Here is a 20,230-nt window from a genome sequence, read left to right as displayed (position 1 = left end):
GATGTATGAGATGGAGCACCATCCTGCTGCAGAATTTGACCCCTTTTATGATTTGGAATATAAGAGGTAGATAATACTTCTTGATATTTTTGGCTATTTATATTGCCTTCCACCTTGCAAATGTTTCGCATACCCCTATTCTGAATGTAACCCCAGACCATGATCTTTCCACCACCAAATTTAACTGTTTTCTGGTTGTATTTTGGATCCATAGAGGCTCCAGTAGGTCTCCTGCAGTATTTGCGGCGGCTGTGGTGTAATTCTGCTAAAGATTCTTCAGAGAAATACACCTTCTGCCACTTTTCCAGCGTCCATCTGTTTAGCAGGCTGTGGGACTTTACAAATGCCACATGTTTTTTTATTTGCCTTTTGTTTAGTGCTGGTTTCTGGGCACTAATTTGACCATGGAGGCCATTTCGAGACAGGATCCAAACTGTTCTGGTTGACACAGGAACTGGAGGTGACCAGGCTTGTTAGAGCTCTGCTGCAGTGGAAGAGGGGCTTGATTTGGATTTTCTAACCAACAAACGTTCCTCCTGAGCAGTTGTCTTGCGGGGTCTGCCGGACCTGGGCTTGTCAAACACATCTCCAGTCTCTTCAAATCTTTTTTAATTCTTTGTACTTGACGCTGAGACACATTAAAGGTGCCAGCCACCTCTGCAGTGGATCTTGTCTTCAGCCTCTTGATAATCCTGGCTTTGGTCGCAGAGTGGATTTTTGGCATGTTATCAGAGCTCAAGTTGCAGTTCAAGTGAAGGTCTGGGGTGCTGGGTTTCTTTTTATACATGATAACTGATCAACATTTCTGCATTGATGCCAATTTATTTTCTTAACCTAAACCACATTTCGAAGGGTTTCAGCTTTCAAAAGAATAATTTATACAACCAATGGATGAATTTAATGAATGTCAGGTTATAAGCTTTTATTTACATAACATGGATAAGCCACATAACTTCTGTCAGGGAGTGTAAATGTGTGCTAACTTCTATTTATGTCAAGATGATGGCTTTGGTGGCATGTTACTGACCTTTTACCCCATCCACAGATTTTTTCTAGTAATCTATCCAAAGCCAACGCAAAATATGTCGATGCTATTATTTTTATACTAGTAAAATTACTTTGCTTTATCACATTGACTTATCTGGATGCTTTTTGAGCAGGGCTAATAATGCTGGCCTTCACAAGGTGTTTGGTGGTGGAGGCTGCTGTCTCATGTTGACTGTCTGCATTGAGTGGTAGGATCTGCATTATTTGTGTAAAGAAAGCTATATAAGTATGCCAGAATTTTCCTGTCCTGTCAATGAACTATTATCCTTCATATATCATTTCATCATTTCTTACTAATAGAATATATACAAATGTTACCAAACATTGAAAAGGTTAGCTGTAATGAATGCTCAAACAGTGCGAAACCTTCTGTAGGTATTAAATGCATGAAGAACGCTGCCAGCAATTCAAGCCTGTGAACATTTCACTTGTGAGCTTCGAAATGACATGAAGCTGGAAGTAAAGGGATGTAATACTACACGCTGAATATTCTTGTGCCTCACAGCAGGCCACCTCCGGTTACCATGGGATTCAGACTCCCACAAATTAACTCGGCACTGTTCATTTATAGCCATGCAAATAAAACAGTATCTCTCTGGAAGAGGTTGAATCAGAAAATGCTTTTCTTTTTCTGTAGAGTAAAAGATGTTGCAAACCTATTCAGTGTCCATATGAAGTATATTTCTGAATATTTCTGGAATTCCTAGGTTACGATTTTTAAGCTTTTATAAGCTTTTATTTATATTAATATACAGTATATTGTTCACAAGCCATAGGGAAAACCTAAACTGTGAATGTGGACTGAAGTTATAGACATGAATGACTATATAAGAGAAGAAGAAGAATCATATTGTTTAATGCACACCGGCACAGCAGAGCAGATTGGTAACATGCATTTTCTTCTTAGGATAGGTCACTAATGACGTTTGCTTATTTATTTTGTATATTAAATACTTCCATCATTTATGTTAATGTACTGCAATATATTTCTCTAACTAGAGTCTTCTAATTTATTAAGCGTGTTTGTCATTATAGAGCCATATTGATAGGGTGTGTGGGCATCAAGCCAATGGCACATGCCAGGAACTCTGCTCCTACAATATTAGCATCTCCAGTAGTTTAATTATGGAGATTAAATCAATAATCCAAATTACCCGGGCATGCTCACTGTATTGTACTGTGCTTATTGGCATATTTTGTTTTCTTCCTGCTTTGGAAGGGAATAATATACAGGGTGGCCCAAAAGCAGTCATTGAAATGTTGCAACATTGATGGAAGACATTTTGAGCACCTACAAGATTAAGGCTATGTGCACACGTTCAGGAATGTCTGCAGAATTTTCCTGAACAAAACCAGACTTTTTCTGCAGGAAATCCACTCTAGTTTTTTTTGTGTTTTTCGCTAGTTTTTTGCGGATTTTTTGCGTTTTTTTCCGGAGCTTCCCAATGCAATAATATAGCCAGGAACGGACATGGATACACAAACTCGACACAGATATAGGCCTGCGTATTGCAGCCCTTAGAGACAGACACAGACACGACCTGGCAGCTCAGTAGCTAATACTATCTGAGGGAAATAGTTTGCTCAGGCGTCCTCCAATGGGTGAGAATGCCTTAAGAATCAGAGGCCTCTAGGCCATTGGCCGGGGACACCATAGGGAGGTGCACACAGTCTCAATAAGAATCCGGATTTGCCAGCGCCGCCCCCCTATGCACACAGCCAGGAAGTGTACACAGAGAAAGCAGCTATAAAGCACACGGCATGGAGCCGGCAGCAGACAGATCTCACAGCATGGCACAGGGTGAGTGAGTTGATGTAACAGGCAGGTGGGGGATGGAAGGCCATGCAGTGATGCCGGCAGGGTTGTTACACGTGCAAGAGTGTTGGAATGGAGGGCATAGGTCGGGGGGTTGCAGTAGTCGAGGTGAGAGATGATGAGGGCATGCACTAGGGTTTTTGAGTTGGAGGTGGCAGAAAGTGGAAAGGGTTTGGATATGTGGTTTGAAGGAGAGATTAAAGTTCAGGGTTTCCTCGAGGCAGCAAGCTTGCAGGACTGGGGAAAGCCATTTCCTTTTCGCACTCGGGTGCGATGGGAGGACACAGGAGGCTTGTTCCTTTAGGGTTGAGTGAGATGAGGATAAAATGATGAATTCTGTTTTGTCTGTTTTAAGTTTTAGAAATCTAGCGGAGAAGAAGGATGAAATAGCGGACAGACATTGTGGGATTTTGGTTAGTAAGGAAGTGATATCGGGTCCAGAGAGGTAGATCTGTGTGTCATCAGCATAGAGCCACATTTACAACACCTATGTTGGAAACTACACCTCTTGGTGAATTCAACTACATGGGTAGTGACAATATTGGTTCCACAAGTGTTTTCCAGATTAAAGGCATGAGGGCAATGTTGGAGAGTTAAAATTGCAAATATGTCAGCTCAGTGCTCAAAGCTTTGCATCCAGTTTGTACTTCTGTAGACATGCTTTAATTAAAGGGGTTGTGCCATGAAAAAAGTATATTTAACCAACAGTTCTTGTAATAAAAATAAACTCCACAAGTGGATGTGTTTTAAAAAAAAAGTTCCTGTGCTGAGATAATCTGATAGTCCCTGTTATGTACTGTGTAATGGCTGTGTCCGATCATGCAGGAACACAGTCGGATATACCCCATCTGCTTGCCAGGGAAGGACGCAAAAGAGTATGCAGACATTACAGCAGGGGACTGCAGATGATTCTTTTTTTTAGGTAAAATATTGTTTGAAAACAGACAGCAAAATGTTTTACTCAATAAAATAATCCTCTGTGATCCCATGATGTCCTGTCTGTGTGCTCTCTTCTGCTTCCTCCCCTGGCCAGTAGCTGTGGTCTATCCAACAAAGTTCCTGCACGGTCAGACACAGCCATTACACAGTACACAGCAGGGACACATTTATTAGATTATCTCAGCACAGGAATATTTGTTTTAAACACATCCAATTGTGGAGTTTATTACAAGATCTGTTGATTAACATGTACCTTTGTTCATGGCACAAACCAAAAACTAGCAGGGATAGCTAAAGGTACCTTCACACGAAACGACATTATAACGATATCGCTAGCAATCCGTGACGTTGCAGCGTCCTCGCTAGCGATATCGTTTCGTTTGACACGCAGCAGCGATCAGGATCCTGCTGTGATGTCGCTGGTCGCTGAATAAAGTCCAGAACTTTATTTGGTCGTCCGATCGCTGTGTATCGTTGTGTTTGAAAGCAAAAGCAACGATACCAGCGATATTTTACACTGGTAACCAGGGTAAACATCGGGTTACTAAGCGCAGGGCCGCGCTTAGTTACCCGATGTTTACCCTGGTTACTAGCGTAAAATGTAAAAAAAACAAACAGCACATACTCACATTGCGTCCCCTGCAGTCTGCTTCCTCCTCTGACTCAGCGCCGCAAAGTGAAAGTGAAAGCAGCACAGCGGTGACGTCACCGCTCTGCTCTCACTGTACGGCGCTCAGTCAGTCAGGAAGTGGACGCAGGGGGACGTGAATGTAAGTATGTGCTGTTTGGTTTTTTTAGATTTTACGCTGGTAACCAGGGTAAACATCGGGTTACTAAGCGCGGCCCTGCGCTTAGTTACCCGATGTTTACCCTGGTTACCAGGGGACCTCGGCATAGTTGATCGCTGGAGAGCGGTCTGTGTGACAGCTCTCCAGCGACCAAACAGCGACGCTGCAGCGATCGACATCGTTGTCGCTATCGCTGCAGCGTCGCTTCGTGTGAAGGTACCTTAACACTAGAGAAGACAGAAAGGATTCAGAAGAGATAAGTTTGAACAATGGGCAGCGACTAGAGAAAATACTCTGAGTTACATCACAGAGACAAGCCATCTCTGTGACACATACCTCCCATCGAATACGTGACCATTAGCCACACTACAACAGGGAGAAATGCAAGATTCTACATCTGGGCAAGAAAAACGAAAATTACATCAACAGAATGGGAGGAATAGAACTAAGTAACAGCACGTGTGAGAAAGACTTGGGTATACTAATAGATCACAGACTGCACAGGAGTCAACAGTGTGATACAGCAGCAAAAATGCTTAGAGACGCATAGAGTCTAGATCACATGAAGTAATTATCCCCCTCTACTCTTCCTTGGTCAGGCCTCATCTAGAGTACTGTGTCCAGTTCTGGGTATCACATTTTAAAAAAAAGACATAGAAAAACTGGAGCAAGTTCAGAGAGAGACTTAAAAGCTGTATACTAATATCTGAAGGGATGTCACAATGTAGAGGGATCATCCTTATTCTCATTAGCACATGGAAACCTGAAAAGCAATAGAATGAAAGTGAAAGGGAGAAAATACAGATTAGAATTTAGAAAATAAATTTCACAGTGAGGGTGATTAATGAGAGGAACAGAATGCCATGAGAGGTGGTGAGTTCTCCTTCAATGGAAGTCTTCAAGCAGAAAATGGACAGACATCTGTCTGGGATGATTTAGTGAAACCTGCAATGAGTAGGGGGTTGGGCACGATGACCCTAGAGGTCCCTTCCAACTCTAACATTCTATAAACCCTTTAAGTGGAGCCATCTCGATGCACTATTGCCATACATGTGGAGGCCATTACCATACATTGGAATCCTGGACTCCAACAATGCTCAGCTGCTGTACTAAACATGCTGCTCATGTAAATGTAATAAAAAACAATGTAATGAAATGTAAATAATTTATTTGGTTGTGTGTCCAGTGTATGCTTAATATTCCCAGAGGATCGAATTAGGATTACACAAACCCACTTTTTCTATTTACCAAAGTAATTATTGTGATACTTCTGACTCTTTAAGATCATTGGTTTGTAGACATGAGGAAATCTTTGGGTAAAATATGGGCTATGTGATAATTTTTAAAGGGGGGTTTACAAGATAATTTGTCCCAAGTCTATAGACTTGCTAGGAAAGTACAGATAGTTAAAAACCTTGTTAAATGCTTAATGTTCAAGGTATTTTGGGTACTGCGAAGGCTAATAGAGGTTGTTTAAAGACAACCTGTCGCTTAAAAAAAAAATGAGTCCGATTCTTTGGAGAACTCCGTGAGCTCCCCTGACTCTGCCACTCTTTTTCATATTGTGCTGTGTTTCTCCATAGCAGATATATTATTTATTGTCTTTGGAGTGTCGTATGTGAAATCTCTACTGCACCTTTTTTTTTTGAGGGGTGCGCTTTCACCCCTTCCTCTCAGACACTGTCAATCACAATCGGCAGCTGATCTAATGGTTTAGTAGTCTCAAACGCTGCTTCTGGGAGGAAGGGGTGAAGAGCACATCCTCAAAGAAATCTATGAAGAAACACCCAGTTGACATGTAAGCAGAGATTTCACATACTGGGCTTAAAAAGCAACAAATGTGAATATCTCTGTAATGGAGCGACACAGCACTGAGCAAAAAAAAAAAACAGTAGAATCGGGGGAACTCGGAGGTATTTTCAAGGTGTTTAGCTCAATTTATTTGAGTAAATGACATGTCCTCATTAAGGCAAAAACAGACTTAATATTTAAATATATGTGGGTTTAATTCACTAATCTAAATAGGTTAGAATTCTCTATAGTGGACCAGAGATCTGTTTTTCTGATGCTGAACTCCAAATCTTCTTCTTTCAGAAAGCCATGGAGTCAGATTAGAAATATTTTTTGTCTACAGCCAGAGGAAGAAGCCCGTAGTAAATATAGTGACAGCATTACTACTCATGAAAAGGAGATTTTGGGTTTGGCTTTTATCCTTAGTTATGTGACAAGGCTCGTTAGAGGGTTGATATTGACATTTGGGATTGCTGTTCCCAATAGGTGGCACTAGAGTTCTAGTTCTCTTCCTCTCTGAAGAGACAATTTGTATAGTTCTCAGAGGAGCATTGCAAGGCTTCTAAGTCTCCTCACCTTGGCATGTCAGAACTGACATGTCACTCTCTGCAAGGAGAAACGTTACCCCTTGAATCCCCATCAGATGACTCTCATACAGCCAAACCAGATCTCACACTTTGCACTGACGAGGGGCAGTACCCCGAAATACAGTGTTTGCCAATATGAGATTTTGGTTTTGGCTTTTATCCTAAGTCATATGGCAAGAGCATTAAAGGGTCGATATTGACTGTTAGGATTGCTACTTCCAATAGGTGGCACTAGAGTTCTAGTCGTATTCCTCTCTGAAGAGACAATTTACTCATGGAAAGGCGCTTTCTTGTTTTAATTGACAGCCTAGAAGTGTCTAGTGTTAATTACCTGGATGCAAAAAAAAATCCAAGACCAAATCTTTGATTTGCCAGTTGTCTGCTGCAGTTTGTGATCGGATCATACCTGTGCATGTGATATATAATACCACAAGATAATAAAATCAATTATTATCTTATTGCATTAACGACATGAAATATCTTCAACCCTCCCCGCTCCTGACCTCTCTGGACTTCCAGGCACTAGCACAGACTAGACCCAGCGCTGGCATTAGGGCTTTGTCTGTGGTGGCTCCTGGAAGGGAATATGAGTGCAGGAACAGGGAGAGGCAAGTGCCTGGACCTTCGGGTAGTCTGATCTGGAGACTTAATTTGGGAAAGGTTTTTTTCGTCTTTATTAAGGAGTTGTGTTGATTGTGATGTGCATTTAGAGATTTAGGGTCACCAAACTAATTTACATTGCTGAGTAGACAAGTAAAAAGTCCAGATCAAACATTCTCTTCCTGACCACAAATAGGTAATTAATTGCTGAGCAAGTCTATATGCATATGAGGCTCGACTGCACTGAGATTCTGCTGGTAAATCAATCCTCCGCATTATTCACTGCCTGGCATCACCCCTATGGACTTTATTGACATCTGTGATTTATGGCTACACAAATCAGCTCAACTTTCTTGGGTTTGGCTAAGAAGAGCTGAAAATAAGGAAGATGAGATTGATAAACTCTCCCATCAGAACAAACTCAGACAGGTTTTCCTTTAACTCATTTTACAGCCAGTAATATTACAATACAGAAGCTATAAAAGGCAAATGGTGCAACATTTTTAATAAAACCAATTGTAAAAAATAGTTTTACTCATAAATACGTGCACGTAAGTAAAAAAAAAAAAAAAAACAATTACCCCTCGTTGGTGTCCAGGTTCTTTAACAGCTGAGAAACTTTTTAGACTTGTTATTTGGGATGTGCTAGAAGATCCTGAACCTTCTACTTCATCTGACCCTGCTTTTAATACTTCTTTCTTTCATTCTTAAGGTTTTACCTGGGATTCTGCAGAAGCATTGTTGTATTTTACCCGACAGAAACACAGGTAAGATTATTACATGTATAAAATGAGCAATGAATATACTAGGTATGTACAGATGTGGTCCTGTTCTGCATCAGAGAAGATGTATAAGTATCGGTTATTGCTAAATTGGGCAATAAAGTCTCAATATATCCAAATAACATACAAAATATTTGGAAGTATTTCTCCCAGTATGATACTGGGGTTATATCGGAGGAGTGTGCTGTGAGACTAGAGTTTAGTGGGAGATGATCGTTCGGATCAGGAAATACTTATTCCAGTGTAATAGCATGCTCAATGCTTGATTATTTCATATTGCAGGTCACAGCGCCAGTCACTTTGTGAGTCATATACCGCATGTGAATAAGAACGATGAATTGTCATTCAAAGAAGCTATAGAGTTATACTATTGTGGAGTATTACTATTTGTCTTTTTTATATAAAATGTGCTCTTAAATATTGTACTGAGCGGCCGTCATCTGAAAATGTAGAATGCAGAAATGAGATGGTTTGTGCTAATGGTATGAAAGGTGCCGTGCATTACGGGCCTACCTTTCAGGCCAGAACCTGCTTATTAATATGGCTTTACAATAAATCATTTTGCCTTTTATAAATTTATTTTGTCATTTAATTTTTTATAGCAATGCTGCAGTAAATTTAGATGTCTAAAGTTATTTAATTTGGCAGCAGTTTCTGAATGCTATAAATACATACACACAAGCAGGACGAGTGGTAGGCAGAAGTAGGCAACTGCCAATTTTTATTATCGCTTATCATCTTTTTGTCTGGCTGTGACTTAAAATCTTTGTGCACTCCAATATATAGTTGATTGACGACAGTCAGTTCGCAGTAGGGGACACCGGACAACCAGAGCACCGGATAATGATATCCCAACACTGAATTTTAGGACTGTGTAAGAATGACATCTGTAGAAAAAGGATAATGCACTTTTGGGGCTTGAGTTTATAAAATCTGACTGAACACCGGATTATGGCATCCCAATACTGATGTTCGGAACTGTTTAAAATGACACCTGTAGCCAATAGAAAAACCGTGTATGATGCATACTGGGGAAATGTGCCCAACTCCGGCACACATTGGTTACCATGCCTATGGTAGGATGCAGGCATTGGTAGTAGCAGGCGTGACTATACATATACTATGTGCATCCGATGGTGGAGCGCATCTATGAGCTCCATGCAGCCAGTTTGGAGTTCTGACCACAATGGAAAGCATTTGGTTCCACGTAGAGCCGGAACTTCCAGTGACCTGTGATCGGCGGTGTCTACATCCGGCCTGCGATCTGTGTGGAACTTCCAGCTATAGTGGAATGCATTTGTGTTCCACGAGGAGCTGGAATTGGACTTCCGGTGGACTGGGGTGCTCACATTCAGTTTGCGATCAGTACGGATATTCCGGCTACGATGGAGCGCAATTTGCATTCCACGATAAGGCATAAAATTATTTCCAGCGAACTTTGACCGGTGGCATCCTCTTCCAGTCTGTGACCGGAGGCAATTTTAAAAAAGGAGTAGCACAAACGTGAACCCCCCAGACGCATGTACACCAGGCTACCGGACACATGCCCTCCATTTGGGAGGAGCTGTTTTGAGCTCCTTATTCTCTTCTTCCCCGATGATCCCCTCATGATATCGGAGAGAGGAGACACGCATCGTGATGGAGTACTCTGCCTAGACTAAAGATAAGTGACATGTATCTTTATTTGCATAGGATGCTTTTGACTTTTACTCTACTAAGTCTGCCATGTTATATGCATTGATATAGACTATGTGGGAGACATATGCTAATGTTCTGTATGTTTAAATAGATACCTGGCTGACTACACTTTCACCCTTGGAATTGATGTATATTAATTCAGGATACTGGGCACTCACAACCCCTTATTCCTTAAAATTAGTGATACATTTTCTTATATAAGAGAGGGTTATATATATGAGGAAAAGCCAGTTTAAGCCAAGCAAATATATTGCAGTATGTACTCACTTGGTAGCAGAATATTAGAATTGTCCACTGTATGTGAAGCTGCTACTGATCTAATATATGAAGTGAGCACATATCTATTATTGTATGTAATATGAGCACCCACACAGTGACATATAGTTTCAGGCTCAGGGATTTTGGTACAAGCACTTTTAATGAATGTTGATGGTAGCTTTTGAAGGGATCCCTATTAGGGTCAGCTAGGGTAAGCCGTCGAAGAGCAGGGGCACCATAGCGATTTCCCCTAGGTGCCAACCTCCGCTGGCAGGTAGGGATATGGAGAAGTAGCTTCTTTTCCCTAGAATTTTCCAAATGTTAAAATTAATTAAAAGAAGCAGATATTGTATCGGCTATCTGATATCTGTGAATGCTCACCATAAACAGATATTGCAGTGGCTATCTGACCCTGGTGATCCCTTCAGGTTGTGTTTATTAAGGCCGATGCTTTTTAGTACTAATTAATAAAAGGTATATTTTAGAGGGTTGTTTTTTTCTGTTTGGTTTATTATTCAGACATAGGCAGCTGCCTAGGGCGCTACCTTGGAAAGGGCACAATTATCCTTAATAAACTAGCACAGTACTATAAACAACATTAAATTCGCAGTGGTGATGCACTGGGTGCAGGCATTGAAAAAAGGTGGCTTGTCATGCAAGAGGAAAGGATTACTGGCTGCATGGCGCACCCCAATGGTGAGTGTAGATCTGTAAAGTTAGGGGGCCCAGCACATGGATCTGAAAAGTTTAGGACTCACAGTATGACTTGCACACATGGTCAAAATTGTTGATACCCCTCGTTTCATGACAGAAAAGAATTGAAACAGCACAGTGAGTATCTGTAGCCCTATATACAGACCCACTCACTGATTCCAAGATTTTAGACACCTGTGATGTTAGTTATTGGACACACCTTGATTTAACATGTCCCTTTTGTCACATTATTTTCAGGGGTACCATCATTTCTGTCCAGGCCTATTTCATGAGTTTTATTTTTTTAAATTCTGTGGAAGCAAGATTGAAATGCAATGTCTGACTTTCATTTCTTCATTTTCATAGATCTTTTATTTATTATTACTTTTGTCAGATTCAAGTTATTTCTGTGACTATTGTGGATTTTTTTACAGTAAAATATCACACTATAACTTCAGACAATATTAGGGTTTGCTAAATGATAGATTCATCTGACTCATGAATTCCATGTTTTTATCCCTCTTGCGGAAAATATAAACTATATATAAGGCGGCATTCACACTGCCGGATTTGACATGGGCCTCCAAACCCAGACGCAGCAGTCTCATCGGAATATATAGTCTGTGAAGTTCAGGTTAGGAGACCAACGGCCAATCCGTACCTCAAAGTCCGTACTCGGGCCACAACATTTTTATTTCATTTCATTAAACCAGGGGTACCAACAATTTTGACCACATGTGTACAATATGTTTTGTGCTTCCACCAATGTCCACTTCTTCAGCTGTGTTAGGTCAAAGTGTAGAGGGCAAAGGAGGAGCAAGAAAGCATTATAGAACCAGAAAGGTGTTAAAAGTACTGTCTGTTATGCTTTGATGCCACTTGGGGGAAACGTCTTCCAAGAGTTCATTCTAGTTGTACGCCATTCTTTCTGATTCTCTCATTTGTAAGCCAAATTGTGATTGTTTTGTATCTTTTCTGATTGTAAAATTTTATGAGAATTACAGTAATTAAAAAAGTACTGTCTGTGCTGTGTCCCCCTCAGCAGTGGTTTCTGCAGCCCCATGTCACCAGTTATCTCATTTTTGTGGCCGACCTCCATGTTTCTCTTGGGATGGGAGACTGAGCTATATGTAGGATGTGTGGAGTAAAGAGACGAGTGTGCGAGCTGTATATGGATGTGTGTTGTGAATTCTGCTCTTGGGCTCCCTCCGGTGGTTGTAAGTGGTAGCGCTGCTGTCTCTGAATCGCAGCATTTATCAGGTGTGTTCACTTTTTGCAAATCTGACTGGGCTATTTAGTCTTGCTTCACCCTTTAGTCAGTGCCAGTTGTCCATTGTTCCTGGAGGATTCACATCTCTGCCTGGTCTCTCCTGCTTTGCAGTTCTTTTCAACAAAGCTAAGTTCTGGCCTTGATTTTTTGCTGTCCACATGCTGTGGCCTTATTGTTCAGTTCTTTTCCATGTTTTTTTGTCTTGTCCAGCTTGGTCTGTATAAGGATTTGTTTAGCCAAGCTGGTATCTCTGGAGATGCAGATATACCCTCCATATCTTTAGTTAGCTGTGGAGTATTTTCTGTGGTGGATATTTTCTAGTGTTTTAATACTGACCGCATAGTACTCTGTCCTATCCTTTCTATTTAGCTAGAAGTGGCCTCCTTTGCTAAATTCTCATTTCAGTCTGTGTATGTTTTTTCCCTCTCCTCTCACAGTCAATATTTGTGGGGGGCTGGCTGTTATGGTTCTCAATGGCAAGAGAACATAGCCCAGCAAACATAAGAACTAGCTCTTGGAAGGATGGAAACTAAACTGACCATGAACTAAACCTGCCGCACAACTAACAGTAGCCGGGTAGCGTTGCCTACGTTTTATCCCTAGACGCCCAGCGCCAGCCGGAGGACTACCTAATCCTGGCAGAGGAAAATATAGTCCTGGCTCACCTCTAGAGAAATTTTCCCGAAAGGCAGACAGAGGCCCCCACATATATTGGCGGTGATTTTAGAAGAAATGACAAACGTAGTATGAAAATAGGTTTAGCAAAGTTGAGGTCCGCTTACTAGATAGCAGGAAGACAGAAAGGTCACTTTCATGGTCAGCTGAAAACCCTATCAAAACACCATCCTGAAATTACTTTAAGACTCTAGTATTAACTCATAACATCAGAGTGGCAATTTCAGATCACAAGAGCTTTCCAGACACAGAAACAAAACTTCAGCTGTGAACTGGAACAAAATACAAAAACAAACGAGGACAAAGGTCCAACTTAGCTGGGAGTTGTCTAGCAGCAGGAACATGCACAGAAAGGCTTCTGATTACAATGTTGACCGGCATGGAAGTGACAGAGGAGCAAGGTTAAATAGCGACTCCCACATCCTGATAGGAACAGGTGAACAGAAAGGATGATGCACACAAGTTCAGTTCCACCAGTGGCCACCGGGGGAGCCCAAAATCCAATTTCACAACAGTACCCCCCCCTCAAGGAGGGGGCACCGAACCCTCACCAGAACCACCAGGGCGATCAGGATGAGCCCTATGAAAGGCACGGACCAGATCGGAGGCATGAACATCAGAGGCAGTCACCCAAGAATTATCCTCCTGACCGTATCCCTTCCATTTGACCAGATACTGGAGTTTCCGTCTGGAAACACGGGAGTCCAAGAATTTTTCCACAACGTACTCCAACTCGCCTTCAACCAGCACCGGAGCAGGAGGCTCAACGGAAGGCACAACCGGTACCTCATACCTGCGCAATAATGACCGATGAAAAACATTATGAATAGAAAAAGATGCAGGGAGGTCCAAACGGAAGGACACAGGGTTAAGAATCTCCAATATCTTGTATGGGCCGATAAACCGAGGCTTAAACTTAGGAGAAGAAACCCTCATAGGGACAAAACGAGAAGACAACCACACCAAGTCCCCAACACAAAGCCGAGGACCAACCCGACGCCGGCGGTTGGCAAAAAGCTGAGTCTTCTCCTGGGACAACTTCAAATTGTCCACTACCTGCCCCCAAATCTGATGCAACCTCTCCACCACAGCATCCACTCCAGGACAATCCGAAGATTCCACCTGACCAGAAGAAAATCGAGGATGAAACCCCGAATTACAGAAAAACGGAGACACCAAGGTGGCAGAGCTGGCCCGATTATTGAGGGCAAACTCCGCTAAAGGCAAAAAAGCAACCCAATCATCCTGATCTGCGGACACAAAACACCTCAAATATGTCTCCAAGGTTTGATTCGTCCGCTCGGTCTGGCCATTAGTCTGAGGATGGAAAGCAGACGAGAAAGACAAATCTATGCCCATCCTAGCACAGAATGCCCGCCAAAATCTAGACACGAACTGGGTACCTCTGTCAGAAACGATATTCTCCGGAATACCATGCAAGCGGACCACATTTTGAAAAAACAGAGGAACCAACTCGGAAGAAGAAGGCAACTTAGGCAGGGGAACCAAATGGACCATCTTAGAGAAACGGTCACACACCACCCAGATGACAGACATCTTCTGAGAAACAGGAAGATCCGAAATAAAATCCATCGAGATGTGCGTCCAAGGCCTCTTCGGGATAGGCAAGGGCAACAACAATCCACTAGCCCGAGAACAACAAGGCTTGGCCCGAGCACAAACGTCACAAGACTGCACAAAGCCTCGCACATCTCGTGACAGGGAAGGCCACCAGAAGGACCTTGCCACCAAATCCCTGGTACCAAAGATTCCGGGATGACCTGCCAACGCAGAAGAATGGACCTCAGAAATGACTTTACTGGTCCAATCCTCAGGAACAAACTGTCTACCAGGTGGGCAACGATCAGGTCTATCCGCCTGAAAGTCCTGCAAGGCCCGCCGCAGGTCTGGAGAAACGGCAGACAATATCACTCCATCCTTAAGGATACCTGTAGGTTCCGAGTTACCAGGGGAGTCAGGCTCAAAACTCCTAGAAAGAGCATCCGCCTTAACATTCTTAGAACCCGGCAGGTAGGACACCACAAAATTAAACCGAGAGAAAAACAACGACCAGCGCGCCTGTCTAGGATTCAGGCGTCTGGCGGATTCAAGATAAATTAAATTTTTGTGGTCAGTCAATACCACCACCTGATGTCTGGCCCCCTCAAGCCAATGACGCCACTCCTCAAAAGCCCACTTCATGGCCAAAAGCTCCCGATTCCCAACATCATAATTCCGCTCAGCGGGCGAAAATTTATGCGAGAAAAAAGCACAAGGTCTCATCACAGCGCAATCGGAACTTCTCTGCGACAAAACCGCCCCAGCTCCGACTTCCGAAGCGTCGACCTCAACCTGAAAAGGAAGAGCAACATCAGGCTGACGCAACACAGGGGCGGAAGAAAAGCGGCGCTTAAGCTCCCGAAAGGCCTCCACAGCAGCAGGGGACCAATCAGCAACATCAGCACCCTTCTTAGTCAAATCAGTCAATGGCTTAACAACATCAGAAAAACCAGCAATAAATCGACGATAAAAGTTAGCAAAGCCCAAAAATTTCTGAAGACTCTTAAGAGAAGAGGGCTGCGTCCAATCACAAATAGCCTGAACCTTGACAGGATCCATCTCGATGGAAGATGGGGAAAAAATATATCCCAAGAAGGAAATCTTTTGAACCCCAAAAACGCACTTAGAACCCTTCACACACAAGGAATTAGACCGCAAGACCTGAAAAACCCTCCTGACCTGCTGGACATGAGAGTCCCAGTCATCCGAAAAAATCTAAATATCATCCAGATACACAATCATAAATTTATCCAAATAATCACGGAAAATGTCATGCATAAAGGACTGAAAGACTGAAGGGGCATTTGAAAGACCAAAAGGCATCACCAAATACTCAAAGTGGCCCTCGGGCGTATTAAATGCGGTTTTCCACTCATCCCCCTGCTTAATTCGCACCAAATTATACGCACCACGGAGATCTATCTTAGAGAACCACTTGGCCCCCTTTATGCGAGCAAACAAATCAGTCAACAGTGGCAACGGATATTGATATTTAACCGTGATTTTATTCAAAAGCCGATAATCAATGCACGGCCTCAAAGAGCCATCTTTCTTAGCCACAAAGAAGAAACCGGCTCCTAAGGGAGATGACGAAGGACGAATATGTCCCTTTTCCAAGGACTCCTTTATATATTCTCGCATAGCAGCATGTTCAGGCACAGACAGATTAAATAAACGACCCTTAGGGTATTTACTACCCGGAATCAAATCTATGGCACAATCGCACTCCCGGTGCGGAGGTAGTGAACCAAGCTTAGGTTCTTCAAAAACGTCACAATAGTCAGATAAGAATTCAGGAATCTCAGAGGGAATAGATGATGAAATGGAAACCAAAGGTACGTCCCCATGCATCCCCTTACATCCCCAGCTTAACACAGACATAGCTTTCCAGTCGAGGACTGGGTTATGAGATTGCAGCCATGGCAATCCCAGCACCAACACATCATGTAGGTTATACAGCACAAGAAAGCGAATAATCTCCTGATGATCCGGATTAATCCGCATAGTTACTTGTGTCCAGTATTGTGGCTTATTACTAGCCAATGGGGTGGAGTCAATCCCCTTCAGAAGTATAGGATTTTCAAGACGCTCTAAATCATACCCACAGCGTTTGGCAAAGGACCAATCCATAAGACTCAAAGCGGCGCCAGAGTCGACATAGGCTTCAGCAGTAATAGATGATAAAGAACAAATCAGGGTCACAGATAGGATAAACTTAGACTGTAAAGTGCCAATTGAAACAGACTTATCAAGCTTCTTAGTACGCTTAGAGCATGCTGATATAACATGAGTTGAATCACCGCAATAGAAGCACAACCCATTCTTTCGTCTAAAATTCTGCCGTTCGCTTCTGGACAGAATTCTATCACATTGCATATTCTCTGGCGTCTCCTCAGTAGACACCGCCAAATGGTGCACAGGTTTGCGCTCCCGCAGACGCCTATCGATCTGGATAGCCATTGTCATGGACTCATTCAGACTCGCAGGCACAGGGAACCCCACCATAACATCCTTAATGGCATCAGAGAGACCCTCTCTGAAATTCGCCGCCAGGGCGCACTCATTCCACTGAGTAAGCACAGCCCATTTACGGAATTTTTGGCAGTATATTTCAGCTTCGTCTTTCCCCTGAGATAGGGACATCAAGGCCTTTTCCGCCTGGAGCTCTAAATGAGGTTCCTCATAAAGCAACCCCAAGGCCAGAAAAAACGCATCCACATTGAGCAACGCAGGATCCCCTGGAGCCAATGCAAAAGCCCAGTCTTGCGGGTCGCCCCGGAGCAAGGAAATCACAATCCTGACCTGCTGAACAGGATCTCCAGCAGAGCGAGATTTCAGGGACAAAAACAACTTGCAATTATTTTTAAAATTTTGAAAGCACGATCTATTCCCCGAGAAGAATTCAGGCAAGGGAATTCTAGGTTCAGATATAGGAACATGAACAACAAAATCTTGTAAATTTTGAACTTTAGTGGTGAGATTATTCAAACCTGCAGCTAAACTCTGAATATCCATTTTAAACAGGTGAACACAGAGCCATTCCAGGATTAGAAGGAGAGGGAGAGAGAGAGGCTACAATATAGGCAGACTTGCAAGAGATTCAATTAGCACATTCAGAACTGAAGAGAAAAAAAAAAAAAAAAATCTTCAGCAGACTTCTCTTTTCTCTCCTTTCTCTGCCAATTACTTTAACCCTTTGCGGGCCGGTCAAACTGTTATGGTTCTCAATGGCAAGAGAACATAGCCCAGCAAACATAAGAACTAGCTCTTGGAAGGATGGAAACTAAACTGACCATGAACTAAACCTGCCGCACAACTAACAGTAGCCGGGTAGCGTTGCCTACGTTTTATCCCTAGACGCCCAGCGCCAGCCAGAGGACTACCTAATCCTGGCAGAGGAAAATATAGTCCTGGCTCACCTCTAGAGAAATTTTCCCGAAAGGCAGACAGAGGCCCCCACATATATTGGCGGTGATTTTAGAAGAAATGACAAACGTAGTATGAAAATAGGTTTAGCAAAGTTGAGGTCCGCTTACTAGATAGCAGGAAGACAGAAAGGTCACTTTCATGGTCAGCTGAAAACCCTATCAAAACACCATCCTGAAATTACTTTAAGACTCTAGTATTAACTCATAACATCAGAGTGGCAATTTCAGATCACAAGAGCTTTCCAGACACAGAAACAAAACTTCAGCTGTGAACTGGAACAAAATACAAAAACAAACGAGGACAAAGGTCCAACTTAGCTGGGAGTTGTCTAGCAGCAGGAACATGCACAGAAAGGCTTCTGATTACAATGTTGACCGGCATGGAAGTGACAGAGGAGCAAGGTTAAATAGCGACTCCCACATCCTGATAGGAACAGGTGAACAGAAAGGATGATGCACACAAGTTCAGTTCCACCAGTGGCCACCGGGGGAGCCCAAAATCCAATTTCACAACAGCTGGCTATCCTTTGGGGATTTTCTCTGAGGCAAGATAGTTTTCCCTTTTCTATCTCTAGGGGTAATTAGTCCTCCGGCTGTGTCGAGATGTCCAGGGAGTGCTAGGTACATTCCACGGCTACTTCTAGTTGCGGTGTAAGGGCTCATTTCCACATGCGAGGCACACGTCCGTATCGCGCATGTGGAAACCAAGCTGTGGAGCCGGCACTCCAGAGCGGAGCGTGCGGCCGCATAGGAACACATGGAGCTGCACAGCTCCGCTCCTGAGTGCCGGCGCCAGAGCTTAGTTTCCACATGCGAGATACGGACGTGTGCCTCGCATGTGGAAATGAGCCCTTAAGTTCAGGGTCTGCGGTCAGTACAGGTACCACCTTCTCCAGAGTACGTCTCATGCTGCTCTTAGGCCACCAGATCATAACAGATGTGTCTGTGTGTGTATGTATGCACATTTTTGTGTATGTATGTGTTTATATATGTTCGTATGTGTGTATGAATGTAAATATGAATGCGTACCTGTATGAATGTAAATATGAATATGGCTGTGTGAATGTATGTATGTGAGAGTCTGTGAAATTATGTGTCTGTGTAAGTGTGTGTTTATTGTAGGTGTTTCTGTTCTTTGGATACGCACCAACACAGGAAGTTTATATCAAGACAGAATAAAGTTTATTGTCCTTCATAAACTTTCCATCTCCAAACGGAAACCAGCTTTTCTTCAGCACAGATAAACAACAAACGGTCCTTTCTTCAGCACAAATGAATAACAAAACAGTCCTTTCTCTGGGTCAGAGTAAGTAAGTAGTCTCACCTACTTGATATTCCAGGCACTTCGCTGTTGTGAACTGTGTTTCTGGGCTCCCTCTGGTGGTCACTAACGGTATTGTGTTAGGCATGTTTTGTTGCAGGCCTGAGCTCCAGCTGTGTCGTTAAGCAGCGGGTGTTCCCTATTTAAGTCTCCTCCGGACTCAGTCTCTTGCCTGGCATCGTTGTATCCAGACCTATATGGTCTCCTCCGGATTCCTTTCAGTCTGTCTCATGCAAGAAAAGCTAAGTCCGTTTTGTATAATTTGGATCGTTTGCATTTTTCAGTGTCTTTGTCCAGCTTGCTTAATATTTGATTTTCTGGCTCGCTGGAAGCTCTAGGGGGCTGATATTCTCCCTCCGCACCGTCAGTCGGTGTGGGGGTTCTTGAATGTTCAGCGTGGATGTTTTTGTAGGGTTTTCTGCTGACCGCATAGTCCACTATCTATTTTCTGTCTATCTAGACTAGTGGGCCTCACTTTGCTGAATCTAGTTCATCTCTACGTTTGTGTTTTCCTCTTGCCTCACCGTTATTATTTGTTGGGGGCTTTCTATATCTTTGGGGTTCAATTTCTCTGGAGGCAAGTGAGGTCTTATTTTCCCTCTAGGGGTAGTCAGTTCTCCGGCTGGCTCGAGACGTCTAGAACCAACGTAGGCACGTTTACCGGCTGCTTCTAGTTGTGTGTGTTAGGATCAGGTATGCGGTTAGCCCAGTTTCCACCTCCCTAGAGCAGTATTTATGTTTTTGCTATCTTGCCGGAATATCAGAGCTCCTCTACCACTGGGATCATAACACTTCGCAGTCTCTAGCTTAGACTTTCTTAAATTCCATCAATTATATTGTAACATGGCCGCCAAACAGGTCTTTAAGGGGAGATGTGTATGACTGAGGTTGGTAGCCTCAATGATGTAAACCTGAAAATCAGGCTCCAGCACGTATAGTGCTGAGAGGGTTAATAGGGCGTGTCTGTGGCCGGTTTA

General features: G+C 43.0%; 1 protein-coding gene across 5 annotated transcripts in view; it reads left to right on the top strand.

The window, feature by feature from the left end:
- DLGAP2 (DLG associated protein 2) overlaps positions 1 to 20,230 on the top strand; it is a 1,328,681-nt gene that overhangs the window by 240,290 nt on the left and 1,068,161 nt on the right. For all 5 annotated transcript variants that reach the window (XM_077290075.1, XM_077290073.1, XM_077290074.1 and 2 more), the window contains one exon: positions 8,281 to 8,335. In XM_077290075.1, coding sequence (XP_077146190.1) covers positions 8,281 to 8,335 — 55 coding nt within the window. The remainder of the gene's footprint in view (positions 1 to 8,280; positions 8,336 to 20,230) is intronic.

Source organism: Ranitomeya variabilis, chromosome 2 (assembly GCF_051348905.1).
Source record: "Ranitomeya variabilis isolate aRanVar5 chromosome 2, aRanVar5.hap1, whole genome shotgun sequence".
NCBI lineage: Eukaryota > Metazoa > Chordata > Amphibia > Anura > Dendrobatidae > Ranitomeya > Ranitomeya variabilis.
Note: the sequence above shows the minus strand (reverse complement) of the source record. Positions and strands in the feature narration are given on the sequence as shown.